This window comes from Asparagus officinalis, chromosome 9, assembly GCF_001876935.1.
Source record: "Asparagus officinalis chromosome 9, Aspof.V1, whole genome shotgun sequence".
NCBI lineage: Eukaryota > Viridiplantae > Streptophyta > Magnoliopsida > Asparagales > Asparagaceae > Asparagus > Asparagus officinalis.
Window position 1 is genome coordinate 2772210 of NC_033802.1, and position 18251 is coordinate 2790460.

At 40.7% G+C, this 18251-nt stretch overlaps 3 protein-coding genes across 3 annotated transcripts; all 3 read left to right on the forward strand.

Moving 5' to 3' along the window:
* On the forward strand, positions 3083 to 4954 carry LOC109824660 (tripartite motif-containing protein 65-like). Its single transcript, XM_020391295.1, has 6 exons — positions 3083 to 3439; positions 3553 to 3641; positions 3749 to 3918; positions 4014 to 4063; positions 4255 to 4329; positions 4405 to 4954. The coding sequence occupies exons 1-6, from the start codon at positions 3231 to 3233 to the stop codon at positions 4835 to 4837; spliced, it is 1026 nt and encodes a 341-aa protein (XP_020246884.1). The 5' UTR covers positions 3083 to 3230; the 3' UTR covers positions 4838 to 4954.
* On the forward strand, positions 13226 to 14820 carry LOC109824757 (cytochrome P450 71A9-like). The gene is made up of 2 exons (XM_020391401.1): positions 13226 to 14129; positions 14414 to 14820. The coding sequence occupies exons 1-2, from the start codon at positions 13248 to 13250 to the stop codon at positions 14696 to 14698; spliced, it is 1167 nt and encodes a 388-aa protein (XP_020246990.1). The 5' UTR covers positions 13226 to 13247; the 3' UTR covers positions 14699 to 14820.
* LOC109824170 (cytochrome P450 71A1-like) lies at positions 17680 to 18054 on the forward strand. Its single transcript, XM_020390701.1, has one exon. The coding sequence runs from the start codon at positions 17680 to 17682 to the stop codon at positions 18052 to 18054; it is 375 nt and encodes a 124-aa protein (XP_020246290.1).

Sequence of the window (18251 nt, forward strand, 5' to 3'; positions counted from 1 at the left end):
CAATAAAAAAGAATGCCAAATTCAAGCAAGTTAAAAGCAATCACACAAGTTATGATGTAATTTGTTAATGAATACACAAAGAAAAGGCCAGGCCAAGGGAAATGAAGCTGATTACACATGTCCTTGGAAGTTATATGTATTTGCCAGAAAGAAACATAACGAGCATTTTAGGATCACATAATACTGACGTGTTCACACATGTAGTAATTCAATATTAGAGCAAGATCACAGTGGTGCATCTGCCTCTTACATAGCACGATTAATTATGCTAAAATTAAAGAAGAAGCTTGAACTAACTCCCGGTAATATAATTGACAGCTTGCTGATACAAAGTTCATTGAAATATCATATAGTAAAGCATAGAATTCAAGGAGAATTTGCGATGATAAAAATATTTGGTGATTGGAAGAAGTCTTACACGATACTTCCTCAATATCTTGATGCGATCAAAAGAAGTAATCCTGAATCTGAATACAAACTCATAACCAAAGAGATCAATCCGGGAGTTCATCAATTCACCTCTGTATTTCGGGCATTTGGTCCTTCGATCGAGGGATTTAAATTTTGTCGACCGGTTCTTAACATTGATGGCACACACTTATATAGTAAATATAAGGGTGTATTGCTTGTTGCTACAGGAGTAGATGCACATAATAGTTTATTTCCTTTGGCCTTCGCAGTTGTGAAAGTCGAGAACAGTGAAAATTGGGAGTGGTTTTTTTCCTGCATTCAATTATATATTTTTAATGTGTTGCCTCATAGAAAAATTACTTTTATATCTGATATGATGAAAGGTATTCATAAAGCATTGTACATGAGATTTGGCTCTCACCACCATCACCGCTATTGCTTAAGACACATTAGAGTTAATTTTAAAAAGAGTTTTTATCAAATATATTTACAAAACCTTCTTTGACAAGCGGATTATACACCCGAAAACACGTGTGTATGATCGGATACGGGATCAAATCAATGCAACATCTCAAGCTACACATAACTAGATTAAGAGTAGTTTGGGAAGTGAATATATCGACCAGTGGGCACTAAGTAAAGTGGCACTCGTGCAAAATAAAGAATTTAAATGTTGCATCACTTTGTTGCAAATATGGTCATGGGAGCGATAGCATTTAGGAACACCAGATTTGAAGAAGATCCGCGCTCTTGATGGCCAGATTCCGTTAGGATGCAAATATTAGTTTATAATAGATATGATTACATGTAATTTTATACATTTATTTTAATCTATACTAAACCTTTGTATATCAAATAGAGAGAATGTTTCTAGATATTGGCAAACCTCCCCAAAGGGCGACAAAAACTTTTTACAAGAACGAACTTGATCAAATGGTGGATGAACAGATATAAAATCATAATATCTAAATATATTCAATCAACACATCATTTGTTACTGATATGTAAATTTACATAATCTTCTTTATAGGTCAAGTGGATGCTCTATAAACTGGTTTTAGCTTCACTACTAGATTTTTGCAGAGATGGTGAAGATATATGGCGTGCTCGAGTATTGATTATATGTTTTGAGATTGTCAAAATACACGTGCCCGACCGTGTGCTTCGATAATTTGGATTATAACAACATATTCCAGATCCTATAGAAAAAAAAGAGCGAGATCCCCGGAAAGGAGCACATCATCAAAATTAGGAGATAATTCGTCATGCTTACATTGAGAATTAGGAGTTGAAGGAGGATGCTGTAGTGATGGAGAGGTTTGACACACAAGAACTAGATGTGTACTTACCGTGGTATTGGGGGGATTACTCGTCGATGAATATTTCGGGAGAACAAAGCACCTAAGGAGTACATACCGAGAGGTCCGGTTGAGAGAGTTGGTAAGTGTATATACAATATATACAATTATTTTGTGATTGTTATTTTATTATCATCTACTTGCTAATAATCCTCTTTCGATTTTTATCTTATAGGTAGAAGAACTCGATGATGTTGCTTCTATTGCACATGATGCATTGAGATTGACTACCGAGCCAGGGACGAGGAACACATTTGTTCGCATCATAGAAAAGATTAAGTCTGCTCTTAGAAGGACGTGTCATGCGAATCGTGATGGACGTAAGGAACGACTCATAGAGTACGAGCGTTGACGGGTTCGAGGACACATGAGAGCGGGCTCAAGTCGTGTACATGATGAAGTTGGAGGCTCACAGCAAGCTCAAGCCGAATGTTCACAACAGGTTCAAGTTGATAAGGATGTCATGCGCTCACAAGTTCACAGACAACCGAATGTTGAGATCATCCAAACTCATGTTGAAGGTGAACGGTGAAGGGGGATAGGAAGAAGAGGCAGAGCGAGAGGGAGAAAGAGAGCGAGAGGAAAGTGAGTTCTAAATATTTGTTAAATTTCGATATACTTCATACGATGTTTATGTTTGAAATGCTATGATGTTTATGTTTGAAATGTTACTGTGACTTGATTATGGTTGGATTTTTAGTAAGTAAATTAAATGTTACGTTCTTGTTAAAGATTTGTTATAGATGTAATAATTATATAAAGATATGTGTTTATTTGTGTTTAAAATTAATTATGAATCGATAAATGTGTAGCAAGAGAGTTGGTGTTAAACTTGTGGATTGATATGCGTTAGCAGGAGACGAAATTTTCTAGCAAAGTGTGGGCTGAAGGGTCTCTGCCAAATGGTCGGAGTTCCTATCCCCGACCATTTTTGTGTGGGGCGTCGCAGGCTCTGTCAAACGGTCGGGTTAGAAACCCCGACAAAATGTGGGCTGAAGGGTCTCTGACAAAATTTGCTAGACGACGGTTTAGACTTTTTCACTGTCCCCTTTGATTTGCTATCAGAACCTCGCACAAAAGCAGGTTTCTGATGGGATCTCCACTCATGTTTAGAGAGGTTTATTTCAGAATGGGCCAAACTTGAGGGTGATTTTTTTGGGGGTACATTTACACTCTTTTTTCCCAGTTACTGACGACGTCAAAGAAGCCAAGGCCCAAGTGCCTCAGCTCACAACTATACGCCATCAGCTCGAAGCCCACAAGCCCAGAATTAGGAAGTGCAGCCCAGTAATCAATCCTTAACAAATAAAAATTCCCCATTTCCAATCAGCAAATTTTATAGCCGTTACATCCCCACGCTCTCCCATTTAAATTTCAAAATTGCAGACCGTTAACCCTCTGTTCCCCGAATCTCTCCTCTCTTCTTCATCTCCGAAGAGAGAAGAACAAAAACGAACAACAATGGCGTCCCAAGAAACCAAGAGCCCGAAAAACCCATCAAGAGAAGCCAACGGCATCCTCAGCCCCGGGTTCAGGTCAGCGGCGGCCATGGCTGGCTGGCTCCTCCTCGCCAGCCTCGTCGTCGAGGATACGCCGATCAGGGAGTCGAGGCACAAGAAACGACCAAACCATCACAATCTCAAGTCACCAGCTTCCACAAACTCCAACAGGTTAACAAGAAGAGGAAACGCCATCTTTATTATTATTATTATTTTTTCCATCCTGCCTGCTTTTCTTTCAGTTTCGTTGGGTTTTATTGAAATGGGCGTTCTGGGTTTTGTAGAAAACGGAGGTCGAAGAGGCGGCAGGCGGATGATTTGATGCCTGCTGTAGTTCTTTGCCTTGATGATGAAGAAGAGGATGCCAAAAAAGGTTTTTTTTTTTTTTACCTTCTTCTAATTTTCTTTATTTTAATAATCTGATTTTGTTGATCTCTATTTAGTTGGGTTTCGTTAATCGTATCGGGTTTTTGACTGCAGACGTTGGTGTGAAGAAAAATGGAGCGGGGAAGGTTGTCGTTGATGACGGTGATAGAGAGAAGAAGATGAAGGGGGAAGAGAATTTTGGTGAGAACGCATCTTCGTCTGATAATAATAATAATAAAGGGCTTCCATGTATGGATCGGCTGAGAGAAGAGCTTTCATGCGCTGTAAGGAGATAGATTTGTTTGATTTTATGTACATTTTTGCGCTCCATTGATTTGTTTCATCAGTTTGTGAATTTGGGTTTTTGAAATTTTTGAAGATTTGTTTGGAGATTTGCTTCGAACCGAGCACTACTCCATGTGGGCACAGGTAAAACCTGTACAAATCACCTTATTATAGAATTTGTGCCTGTGATTGGTGGTCTTTTGAATTTCATTTCCATAGTTTGAGTCTTTTTGAATTTCCTTTTTCCATACATTTCCATTTCTTTTAATTCGAAGGACGAAAGCTAATCTCCTTCCTTTTCGAATTCCAATGTTTGTTTTTTCCTTTTTCCATAGCTTCTGCCAGAAATGTTTGAAGTGTGCGGCGGCCAAATGTGGAAAACGATGCCCAAAGTGCAGGCAACTGATCAGGTAGTCCCTGTACTCTGCCTCACTCTAAATTTCGCAGCGAAGTCTTGTACTTTATATTGACATTTATGTGCATAGCAATGGGAGATCTTGTACTGTGAACACGGTGCTTTGGAATACAATACAACTTCTATTCCCCAGTGAAATTGAGGCGAGGAAGAGCACACTCTCGGCAGGTCCTCGAACCCCCGACAGTCGTAACATTATATATGAAACAGGAAGATATAGACTTAGAATTATCGACGCAAGAAACACGCAAAGAAGCACGAGTTTCGGAACTGCAACCCAAGTTTCACATTCAACGGAAAGAGAGAGGAGTTCCAGTAGGCGGAGGGCTAGCCCTGGTCAGTCTCAAGATGCTGCATTGGCTCTAAGATTGCAGAGAGAAGAATTCTTGGGGACCTCTATCGATGCGATTGAGCAGCCACGATCAAGTCTGCACTCGGCTAGAGCTAATTTGAGAGCTATGGCCTCCAGAGCTTATCATATTCGTAGTAGAGGTCGTTACTGATAGCTTAAGCTTTTATTGAGTCATTGTTGTTGTTGTTTTTTGTCATCCCTTACTTGTACGGATCCAAGATTTTTCATGTTATATTTTTTCTAAATTGTGTTATCTTTTATCATGTTATTGCCAGTAACGTGAATGAAATTTATGAAAGATTGATGTTGATATGATGCTCGAGATAAAAATGTTGGGGCAAACCTGGGGGGCCCAATAGAATAGGGTCTAAGCGAATAGTAGAATAAAAGTAATAAAAAGAACATACAGATTTACGTGGAAAACTCCCTAAATGAATTTGGATAGAAGAATCCACTATGAGGAAAAACTTTAGAGTTACAATCTACAATCTCTCTTTTGTAAGGAGTAACTCTCTCTATTTTTTTCTTTTACTCTTCTATATGTGGAGTTGTTTCTGGGATTGATTTTTCCTGAAGAGTTTTGAGCTTATTTATAGCGGCTGTGAAAATATTATTCCTAAGTTTATAATATTTTTACTATGCCAATCTTTCGTTGTTTTTCACCCTCGGTGCATAATTAGAGTGGTGGGTAGGGTCCATTCATTTTTCTCCTTCAATAATTTCGGCGGACAAAAACAAGGTTTTGTTTGTAATGTACTGTGATGAAAACAATGTTATCGACGGATAGGCAAAAGACACTGCGATACGTAACAACTGAAACCGATGTTTGAGAGCCTGACCGAAATTTTGTTATTTACTGATGGTTGAGTGTTTAATCAGGAGATGTTTTTTTTCCACTGATGCTTGAAGATGTATATTACTTAATTTAACTCTTTGTGTTCAAATTTTCCACTAGAGCAGGTAATCACTGAATGACATTCAATTTGGGTGTGTATCAAAATGATATAAAAACCAGTTTTGGCTCCAATGACACCAAAACTCAGTCACCAACAAATATTTGTGAATGGTTGGAGTGTCATGTGGGTGGGGGCCACGCTCCCAACAAAGTACCCTAGTTTTGTTTCCGCGTGAAGAGGTGTTGCGTGGGGGCCACCACGTGAATTAATTCCGCAGTGAGACAGCCCACCCGATTTCCTCCTCCCTCCTATAAATAACAACGTGATTTTTAGCCTAGGTTTGCGTGCAAGGCTGGTTTTGTTTTGCGTCTGCGGTAGAAAATCGCAGCAAGGGAATAAGGGAAAATTGGCGGCGCGTGCAAAAGAAAAAGCAGAGTTTTTTTTAGTTGTGTGCAGCTGTTCTAGGGTTTTGTGCATCCCTTTGAGAGAGTATTTGTGTGAGAGATCTGAGAGCTTGGTTGAGGGTTTAGATTGAGTGATTGTAAACCCTAGTTGTATTCTCTCCCTCTAGTAGTAGATCTCTCTCTCCTTGCCCCGTGGACGTAGGCTATTTGCTGAACCACGTAAAATTGGTTGTCTCGCTATTTGTGTGATTTGTAATAGCTTTTAGGTTCCCTCGACAGGTCAGTCCTAGAACTGATGAGAGGAAGAGCTGATATCTCACTTGGTTGAGATATTTTGCTTAAGGTTACCGTTTCCTTTATGAAGCAGGAATTCCTATTGCGACCTGACTCTCTTGTTGTGCTGCCAAAGTGCTGTCGAAATTTTCGATGCGCGCAACAAGTGGTATCAGAGCCAGGTTTCAGATCTAGGGTTTTGGAGTTTGGTAGAGGAAGATTCTTGTGTGAAGCTTAGTTCTTGGAGTTCTAGGCTTCGGTGGAGATAGCATTAGGAGTTGTCGTTGGAGATTTCGCTTTTCTCGTGTGGATAGGAGATCTATTTGGAATCCGATCTAGGGTTCAGTTGGGTGGTTCCTAATTTCTATCAAATCTGTTCTTTCTCTATAATTTGGAGTTAGTTTGCAATGGGAGAAGAATGTAAAAGCAGCAAGTCGATGGCGAGTACAATACAAGTTGGGTTTCAGAACACTAAGATTAGTATGGTGAAGTATGACGGCAAAATCAACTTTTGTTTGTGGATGAGCGACGTACAGGATGCGCTTAATGCTCAGAATTTGGAAGAGACCATCATGGTCCACGAGAGGCCACCTAAATATGAAGAGGCGGTATGAGAGAAGATAAATATGAACATTTGTGGGGTGATCAGGTTTTGTTTGGAACATGAACTGAAATATGGTGTGATTGGAGTGACGTCCGCAATGAAGATGTGGGAAATCCTCAACAACAAGTATCTCACGAAGAGTGTTGAGAACAGGTTGCACTTGCTGCAAAAACTCTTCAGATTTCAGATGTCCAGAGCTACCTCGCTAGCGGCTCATATGAACAACTACACTAAGTTGTTGTCAGACTTGGCGAATGTTGATGAGAAGATATCGGATAAGTACAAGGCTATTATCTTATTGGGCTCCTTACCGGATAAGGAGTATGATACATTCGTGCTCACTTTGTTGAATGAGATATCTTCTATCAACTATAGTGAAATGACTAACGCATTGACCAATTACGATTTGAGGAGGAAGGACAAGGAGACTTCCTGTGCTAGCACTTCAGGAGAGGCCTTGTCGACGAGAGGTAGAAGCCCATATCCGAAAGGTGATAATAGAGGAAGGTCAAAGTCTAGAGGCCGTCACCAATTAACAAAGAACCAATGCGCATTCTGCAAGGAGCAGGGACAATGGAAGAGAGATTGTCCAAAGATCAAAGAGAAGGAGAATAGCAAGAAAAAGGGCCCGAAGGCCAATGAGGTGAATGTTGTAAAAGGCGATGATTCCGATGATTCGAGCTTTTCTCTATTGATTACTCCGAAGGTGAACCACTTGGATGCATCAGATTGGATGCTTGATTCCGACGCTACTTATCATGTGACCCCTAGGCGAGATTGGTTTGCATAGTTCGAGAGACTCGATGGGGGCGTTGTTGTCATGGAAAATAATCAATCCTGTGGTATTTGTGGGATAGATACTGTGCGGATCCGGATGCATGATGGAGTAGTCCGTGAATTAAAGGAGGTGAGATTCATTCCTCAGCTGAAGAAGAATCTTATCTCAGTTGGAGCTTTGGAGGCGAAGGGATTCAAGGTGATATTTGAAAATGCTGTAGCGAAGGTTACTAAGGGATCTTTGGTGGTGATGAAGGGAGTCCGTAATCGGAACTTGTACTATCTGAAGGGGAGCACCGAGATTGGCCAGGTTGCTTCGGCTATTTCAGAGGCGGACATGAGTAGGCTTTGGCATTACAGGTTAGGGCACACAGGAGAGAAGTCACTGCAGGCGCTGTGCAAGTATGAACTATTGAAGGGAGTCAAGAGTGGTAAAGTGAAATTCTATGAGTACTGTGTTCTTAGCAAGAAAATGAAGGTGAAGTTCAGGACTGCTATTCATAGGACGAGGGGCATCCTGGACTACGTGTACACAGATGTTTGGGGTCCCACCAAGACTGCATCACTTGGTGGTCAACATTGGCTCGTCACGTTCGTTGATGACTATTCTAGGCGATGTTGGGTATACACCATGACAAAGAAGAGTAAAATCCTAGATATATTCGTGGAGTGGAAGAAGAGATTTGAACTGCAGACTGAGAGAAAGATCAAGACGTTGCGATCTGACAACGGTGGTGAATATACTTCAGACCCCTTTCTACAGCTATATCGAGACAAGGGCATAGAGAGACACTTCACGGTTAGTCATACACCGTAGCAAAATAGGGTGGCAGAGAGGTTGAATCTGTCTTTACTGGAGAAGATCCGATACTTATTATCGCAGAGTGGTTTGGAGAAGATCTTTTGAGCTGAGACACTTACATATGCGAGCCACCTCATTAATAGGCTGCCTTCATCTGCGATTGAGGGGAAGACCCCTATGGAGATGTGGTCGAGAGAGCCAGCATGAGATTATGACCAGCTCAAGGTATTCGGGTACCCTGTATTTTATCATGTGAGAACTGATAAGTTGGAACCTCGAGCTAGGAATGCCATATTTATAGGATTCAAGCGTGGTGTCAAGGGATACAAGCTTTGGGATCCAGTTGATAAGAAGATTTTGCTGAGTAGGGACGTCACGTTTGATGAGGCTTCTATCTTGAAGCTTCCCAGCTCTCATCAGGTGGAGAGCGACCCGACGGAGGAGATATCGCAGGTGGTGGAGATCGATGCAGATCCACATTGTTTAGATAGTACAATATCCATTAGAGTGCCGACTGAGGTGACGCTAGGCGAGCACGACGACGACGAGGAGGATACGAGTACAATTATGTAGGATCAGGGACCGACGGCTCAGGTTCAGGATTCGATTGCGGTTCAGAGACAGAGGAGAAACATACAGATACCAGCACGGTATGCCGACATAGTTGCGTATGCACTTCCGGTGGAGAGTATCGATGAGTTGGTGCCTACTACATTCAGAGAGGCCGAGCAGAGTTCGGAGGCTGATTTGTGGTAGGTGGTTATGTAGGAGGAGATGAAATCTCTTCATAAGAACGATACATGGGAGCTTGTTGAGCTTCCAAAGAGACGGAAGGTAATTGGTTGCAAGTTGGTATACACGAAGAAGGAGGGCATTAAGGGCACTCCATTGAGGTTCAAAACTAGGTTGGTTGCGAAGGGCTATGCACAGGAGGAAGGTATTGACTATAATGAGGTTTTCTCTCCGGTGGTGAAGCATTCTTCGATTCAGATTTTGCTAGCTTTGATGGTACAGTATGGTTTGGAGTTAGATCAGTTGGATGTGAAGACTGTATTTTTTCATGGTGATCTTGATGAAAAAATATATATGACTCAGCCATTGGGATTTCGAGCTGCAGGAAAAGATAAGTTGGTTTGCAGATTAAAGAAATCACTATACAGTTTGAAGCAGTCTCCTCGACAGTGGTATAGGCGATTTGATCATTGCGTATATTTTCGTAAGTTGAAAGGAGGTGCGTACATCTATTTGTTACTTTATGTCGATAAGGAGGTGCGTACATCTATTTGTTACTTTATGTCGATGACATGTTGGTTGCCTCTATTTCCAGGTCGGCTATAGATGAGTGTTACTTTATGTCGATGACATGTTGGTTGCCTCTATTTCCAGGTCGGCTATAGATGAGTTGAAAGTTCAACTTTCAAATGAGTCTGAGATGAAGGACTTGGACGAGGCGAAGCGCATTCTAGGGATGGATATCGGCAGAGACAAGAAGAAAGGTAGAATTTGTCTGACACAGGTGGCTTATTTGAAGAAGGTTCTACAGCGATTTCATGTTAGCATGGATACGAAGCCAGTTAGTGTACCATTGGGAGCCCATTTGAAACTTTCAGCTGACCTTTCACCGAAGACAGTTGAAGATAGAGAGTTAATGTCGAAGACTCTATATGCGAGCGCGGTTCGGAGCTTGATGTACGCGATGATATGTACGAGACCAGATTTATCACAGGCAGTGAGCATGGTTTCGAGATACATGCACGATCCAGGAGTGGTCATTGGGACGCCGTGAGATGGATTTTGAGGTACATTCGAGGTACGCTCAATGTTGGTTTAGTTTATGAGTGGGACACTACAGGTGGGCAGGTATGCATTGGTTATGTTGATTCGGATTATGCCGGAGATTTACATAAGCGTCGGTCTACGACGGGGTATGTGTTTACTTTGACCCGTGCGTCGGTGTGTTGAAGATGCACCTTACAGTCTACGGTAGTTTTGTCTACGACGGTGGCAGAGTATATGGCGGTTACAGAGACTGTAAAGGAGGCTATTTGGCTTCGAGGACTTTTTGAGGAACTTGGTATATCGCAGAGGTCTGTCACTATTCATTATGATAGCATGAGTGTGTAGGGTGAAAAATTTGATTTCCCGAAAAAGGGAGTTTCGTTTGTATTGATAAGAAGGCTTATTACAAACTAACAATCAAATGTTTACAACAGAAGCGGAGGGAATGCCCTCCTTGTTTAACGTGGGTTCCTCGGTGGCGATAGGACGCCTCGCTCGGTGCTCGTGCCGAGTCTGCTTCCCTTGGACGGTCCGATCGAAGTTGCTGCCGGAGCTTCAGTTCTCAAATGAGGGAGCCTTTGGCAAAAGTCCAGGTTCAACCTTTGGGAGATTAGCTAGCAGAATATGCAACAGCCAAAATCCCCCTCTTCATGCTGGCTGAAGATGGGTTTTAATAGGCAAGAGCTGGCATGGTCCATCCCTTGATTCGTGGGATCTGACCACTGATAGAGGTGAAGGAGACAGCTTGACTACTCCTTGAATTATGGGATATGACCACACGTCGTTCAGAGACATCCTGCTGTTCACCTGCAACAGGAGCGGTCATTCGAGGAGCCATGTTTTACATCACGTCACTTAGGAATGGGAAAGCTCCTCCTCGTATGCGTAACAGCAGCTGTCAGGTACTCGAGTGGATATGGCCAACTCACTGAGCGCCGGCGGCCCTCCCTTCTGCTTGGACAAGTGAGGTAAGCTACATTTATAAGGGTGCAGGCTGTTTCGGCGCCTGTCCGCTCATTCGTACTGTGGACGGCCATCTGACGGGCCTGGAATATTATGCCCCCTCCCTTGATTTGTGGGATTTGACCACTGATGTAACTGTTCCCATACTCCAAGTGGGCAGTTGACAGTAAGCTGGAGAGTCTGCAGCTTGGGTCTGCAGGCGAGCTTGGGACTGCAGGCAGACTTGGGTCTGCAAGCGAGCTGAATCTGCAGGCGAGCTCGAGTGTGCAGGCGAGCTGAATCTGCAGGCGAGCTTGGGACTGCAGGCAGACTTGGGTCTGCAGGCGAGCTTGATCGTGCAGGCGAACTTCGAGCTGCAAGCGAGCAGGCAGACTTGGGTCTGCAGGCGGATTTGGGACTGCAGGCAGATTTGGGTCTGCAAGCGGATTTGCAGGTGCATGCGAAATTCGAGCTGCAGGCGAGTTCCTGAGCATGGATTGAAGAATAGGCCGTAACTTTCAAACCGTAAGTCGGAATTGGACGATTTATATATGAAAATCGCCTATCTCGACGAGATGGAGCCATCCGAACCGAGCCAAAGGCTTCGGTTCGTTTCCTCCGTTTCGCCAAATTCCTTACGGTTTGGGAGATATCTGCGTTTTTCTCTTTTTATCAGTGTTTTTTTCCCCTTTTTTACTATTTCGGGTGAGGTTTTAGCAGTTTTGTTCTGAACTTCTCTGATAAGGATTTAAAGGCAATTTTTATTGCCTACAGAGTGCTATCTATTTGGCGAAGAATCATGTTTTTCATGCGAGGACGAAGCATATTAACGTTCGTTATCACTTCGTTCGGGATGTTTTTGAAGATGACGATGTGGAGATTGTGAAAGTCCACACGAAGGATAATCCGGCGGATATGCTTACTAAGGTGGTTCCGAACAACAAGTTTGATCATTGTCAAAATTTGTTACATATTCGTGATTGTTGAGGCCATTGGCGGCCATTTTGGTGAACTACGTTCGACTTGATTCCTTGGGCAAGAGGATACATAGACAGTCATGTTTGATGCAGCCGGTTTTGGATTAGTTGATTTTGATAGGGGAGAGATTGTTTGGATTCTCGTTCGGGTTCCCGACTTGTTATGGATTGAGTCTGTTGTCGTGAATTAACTTCACGTTGTACTGGACATAACAAGTGGGACATTTAGTTGTTTTGGTGTCGGCTCAGTTTTGGGAAAACTTCGCCGAGATGGAGAATTGTGAATGGTTGGAGTGTCATGTGGGTGGGGGCCACGCTCCCAACAAAGTACCCTAGTTTTGTTTCCGCGTGAAGAGGTGTTGCGTGGGGGCCACCACGTGAATTAATTCCGCAGTGAGGCAGCCCACCCGATTTCCTCCTCCCTCCTATAAATAACAACGTGATTTTTAGCCTAGGTTTACGTGCAAGGCTGGTTTTGTTTTGCGGCTGCAGCAAAAAATCGCAGCAAGGGAATAAGGGAAAATTGGCGGCGCATGCAAAAGAAAAAGCAGAGTTTTTTTTAGTTGTGTGCAGCTGTTTTAGGGTTTTGTGCATCCCTTTGATAGAGTATTTGTGTGAGAGATCTGAGAGCTTGGTTGAGGGTTTAGATTGAGTGATTGTAAACCCTAGTTGTATTCTCTTTCTCTAGTAGTAGATCTCTCCCTCCTTGCCCCGTGGACGTAGGCTATTTGCCGAACCACGTAAAATTAGTTGTCTCGCTATTTGTGTGATTTGTAATAGCTTTTAGGTTCCCTCGACAGGTCATTCCTAGAACTGATGAGAGGAAGAGCTGATATCTCACTTGGTTGATATATTTTGCTTAAGGTTATTGTTTCCTTTGTGAAGCAGGAATTCCTATTGCGACCTGACTCTCTTGTTGTGCTGCCGAAGTGCTGCCGAAATTTCCGCTGCGCACAACAGTATTTTTACTTTACTTTCACTATCAAAAGCTCCAAACTATGGGTTACATTAAAATTTTTGATGTTCGTCCAATATTTAAATGAGTACGCAAAAATCTTTAAGTAATCAAAAACTTGCAATGAAACTATAGCAATTAATTAGTCAAGGATGAACATCCCTTCTCCTCTCTCCCTTTACTCTATTTCTACAGTATCATTATGGCTACTCCTCATCCCTCTTGCCTCTCTTCTTCTTCTAATTCACAAAGGAAAGCAGAATCATAAACTCCCTCCCGGCCCGAAGAAGCTTCCAATAATTGGCAACCTCCATCAGCTCGGTTCAATTCCTCACCGTTCACTTTGGCTACTCTCCCAAAAACATGGACCTTTGATGCATCTACTGCTTGGTCTCAGGCCAACACTAGTAGTTTCATCTGCTGAAGTGGCCAGAGAAGTATTAAAGACTCATGATCTTGACTTTTGCACTCGACCGCATCTCGTTAGTACTGATAAGTACTCATATAACTGCTCTGATATTAGCATGGCACCCTATGGGGAATACTGGAGAGAGATGAGAAAATTGTGCATACTTGAACTTTTCAGTGCCAAGAGGGTAGAATCCTTTCGTGAGATAAGAGAGGAAGAGGTATCTCTGACGCTTCAATCGATTTCGTCTTCTTCGTCGAAGCCTGTCAATCTGCAGAAGGCTATGGTCAGCCTGGCGAATAGTATTATCTGCAGGATTGCTCTGGGTAAGAAGTATGAGAAGGGTGACTTCCATCGAATTCTTGAACAAGCCGAGCCACTGTTGGGAGGCTTCTTCGTTGCTGATTTTTTTCCGATGGTGGGTTGGATCGATAAATTGACTGGAAAAAGATGTCGGCTTGAAAAGAACGCTGGAGAGCTTGACGAGTTTTATGAGGAAGTAATAAAAGATCATCTTGATCCTGAAACTATTAGACCTGAATATGAAGACATAGTTGATGTTTTGCTTCGTGTACAAAAGGATGCAGGCCATATTACAAAGGAAAATATCAAGGCGGTTCTTACGGTATTGACAACTCTCATCTTCAGATCAATTAAATCTAGTAAAATCAGCTTTGAATTCAATGAATAAAACCATTTAGGTTGATATATGTGTTTGAGTTTGCTTAGACTCGGGACTCAGATATGATTGTTTTGAGTCAATTTTCGTCAAAGTAGACGTAGTTCATCTCCTTTCGACAATCTCTATCATAGATTAAAACAGCTAGAGTAAGAGCACACGAATTTTGCAAAGGGCTTTCATCTACCACCTGTTCACCTAAGCTTCTATACTTCTACGATTTTATTTAGGATATTTTCATCGCTGGAAGCGAAACAGCATCTGCAACCATAGTTTGGGCCATGGCTGAGCTTGCAAAGAATCCAAGAGCAATGAAGAAAGCACAAGAGGAAATAAGGGTCTTCCTCCAATCAAAAGAAAAGGTAAAAGAAGGAGACCTGTTAGATTTAAAATTGAAGGAGACAGAAATTCTGAGGCGTGAAACACTTTCCTTAAAGAAATATTTGCCTCCACTTGATATTCAAAGTTGCTTCGGGTTAATGCAAAATTTCTTCCCAGGATACAACAGAAAATAAAAATTCCAGTAAGCAAATCTGGAATTTTCCTTAATTCGTTGTGAAACAAGTTTGTAATATTGCAGAACTTTTTGATAGAAAAGATTCAGAAAAAGAATTGTTAAAAAGATATCTGAAAACATAAACTATTTATAGGTTTTGAAAAGGTGCTTCCAACAGTCACAACTTTTCAAAACACCCTTTGAAGCAAACAGCCACTTTTCAACAGTCACTTGTCTTTTCATAATTTTTTAAAATTAAAAAATAACATTAAAAAATATTCAATATATATATATATATATAAAATAAAACATTTAAGCGGCAGCGGCAAGCGTGCAAAGTGCTAAGTGCGTCTAATAATCGCGTCAAAATCGCGCATTATTCGCGCTACTCGCACGCGGGTTTAGAAGCCTACACTTTGATCCATTATTCAAAGCCCAATAAGCATTCAATGCTTTTAAACCTCTAAAAGAATGTTCAAAATTCCAATGTGGGACTATCTTGTTTTTTACAAACAAATACTAACAATCCCCCACTTTGTTTGAAAAAACATTTTAATAGTATTATATTTAAAAATAATCTGCAATATGTACAAAATGAGATAAGTATACATATGTAGAGGTATCTTTCGATTTAAACCTTTACTTAGTACAAATACCTCAAAGTTCTATCAAAGTCGTTAGTTGCCTTAACATTAAACTAATTACTCTTTGTGATAGAACCGGAGAATATTGTACATACACTAATCTCTTGTTTCAATGAGAATTAATATTTTAGCACTGTTATGGCCTTGTGCTTATTCCTGGTTCATGAACTCTTTAAAGAACAAACCTTTAGCTCTTTTAAGAAGCGGCACCACTTCTAAGTTCATATAGGTGAAACGTCTACAATGTGTTTTCCATTACTTTAAACACACAACAATAATGTATTAGACTTTCATTAAGAGCATAACTCATCCTCTTATTCCGTAATGGACGATATTGACATTATCTTTTAGGGCTTAATGCGTCAATATCAATCAATCACTTTCAGAAACTTGTTATTACCCATTTAAACCATTTAACCAGTTTAGTTCTAGTAAATGGTTGGGTTACCATTCCTGGTGATTTTAAATATAAGGTTTCAGCCCCATTTCACTTGATGTCATCTTTACTACCTCTCTTGCTAGAGGTTTTGTAAATGGATCAGCCAAATTTTTATTTGTCTTGACATAGACAATAGTTATGACACTATCTTGTATCAAGTGTCTCACATATTCATGTCTTAGACTTATGTGTCTAGACTTACCATTATATGTACAATTATAAGCCCTTGACAAAGTGGCTTGACTATCACAATAGATAGAGATAGGAGGCATTGGACTCGGCCATAACTTAATATCTAGCAATAAGTTCCTAATCCATTCAGCCTCTTTACCAGTTGCTGCTAAAGCAATGAATTCAGATTCCATGGTGGAGTGTGAGATACATGTTTGTTTCTTGCTTGCCCAAGAAACTGCTCCTCCACCAAGTGTAAAAACCATTCCAGAAGTGGATTGGTTGTCTCCAACACTAGTCATCCAGCTTGCATCGGTGTATCCCTCTAATACAGCCGGATAATCATTATAGAACAAACACAGATTTTTGGTTTTCTTTAAATATCCAAAAATCCTGGAAATGCTTTTCCAATGTTCTACACTTGGATTACTAGTGTATCTACTTAATTTGCATACAGCAAATGCAATATCAGGTCTAGTACAATGCATGGCATACATTAAAGAACCAATTGCACTAGCATACTCAAGCTGTGCTACAGCTCTACCAGAATTGGCAGTCAATTTGACACTGGGATCAAAAGGAGTGTTAACTTCTTTAAAACCAAGATGATTAAATTTATTCACTATTTTTTCAATATAATGTGATTGGCTTAAAGAAAAACCCCCACTATGTTTTCTAACTTTAATCCCTAAAATAGTATCCGCTTCTCCTAAATCTTTCATTTTAAACATAGAAGATAGATACTCTTTAGTCTCATTTATACCAATCATATTAGTGCCGAATATTAACATGTCATCCACATACAAGCAGACAAGCACACCATATTTATCAGTGAATTTAGAATAAATACACTTATCAACACTATTATGTTTGAAACCATAAGATAGAATAACAGAATCAAACTTTTCATGCCATTGTTTTGGTGCTTGTTTAAGACCATAAAGAGATTTAATTAGTTTACATACTTTTCTTTCATTTCCTGGAAGAATGAAACCTTCCGGTTGTTCCATGTAAACCTCCTCATTTAAATCTCCATTTAAAAAAGCAGTCTTGACATCCATTTGATGCACAAATAACTTATGTATAGATGCCAAAGCAATAAGAATTCTAATAGATGTTATACGTGCGACAGGTGCATATGTATCAAAATAATCTATGCCTTCTTTTTGTCTAAACCCTTTGGCTACTAATCTAGCCTTAAAAGCTTGAACAGAACCATCAGAATGATATTTTCTTCTAAAAACCCATTTACATCCTATTGGCTTTGATCCTTGAGGTAAATCTACTAAAATCCAAGTACTATTTCCCATTATAGAATCCATTTCATCATTGACAGCTTCTTTCCAAAATGAAGCATCTCTAGATGACATTGCTTCTATAAAGATTTTAGGATCATCATCTGGATTAAAACTTATAGGATGTTTATTTAAAATATTATTATTCCTATCATCATCTAGATGACATTGCTTCTATAAGTGCGTCTAATAATCGCGTCAAAATCGCGCATTATTCGCGCTACCCGCACGCGGGTTTAGAAGCCTACACTTTGATCCATTATTCAAAGCCCAATAAGCATTCAATGCTTTTAAACCTCTAAAAGAATGCTCAAAATTCCGATGTGAGACTATCTTGTTTTTTACAAACAAATACTAACAAGACCTTCATGCGTTTCATTACCTCAAGGCAATAGTAAAAGAGACTCTCAGATTGCATGCTCCTGTCCCTTTACTTCTCCCAAGAGAAACAATGAGGCACTGTAATATCAAAGGCTATGATATATTGCCAAATACCCTTGTATACGTTAACGCTTGGGGAATTGGAAGAGACCCTAAGACATGGAATAGAGCAGAAGAGTTCATACCCGAAAGATTTATAGATAGCTCTATCGATTTCAAAGGCCGTGATTTTGAGTTTATCCCTTTCGGTTCAGGACGAAGAATTTGCCCTGCGATGAACACAGGAGTGATCATCGTCGAGCTTGCGCTTGCTAACATGATGTATGTATTTGACTGGGAATTGCCCGGTGGAATGAGGAGAGAGGATATTGATATGGACGATGCACAGGGAATTAATGTGCATAAGAAATGTCCTCTCTATCTTGTGGCAACAAATCATGGTTGAAATAGAAACTTGCGAGGTATACGTTGAGAAGTATAAAGGCTGCTCATCTGTGTTCGGAATATTTATACGAAATGGGCTGTTTAATGTAATACGTGAGAAATAAGAGGAGAGTATGTGTGTGCGCGCTCAGAGAGTGGTATTATGAATAAATTCAGTTTGTACTAAAGATTATGGTTACAGTATCAAAAACTATGATT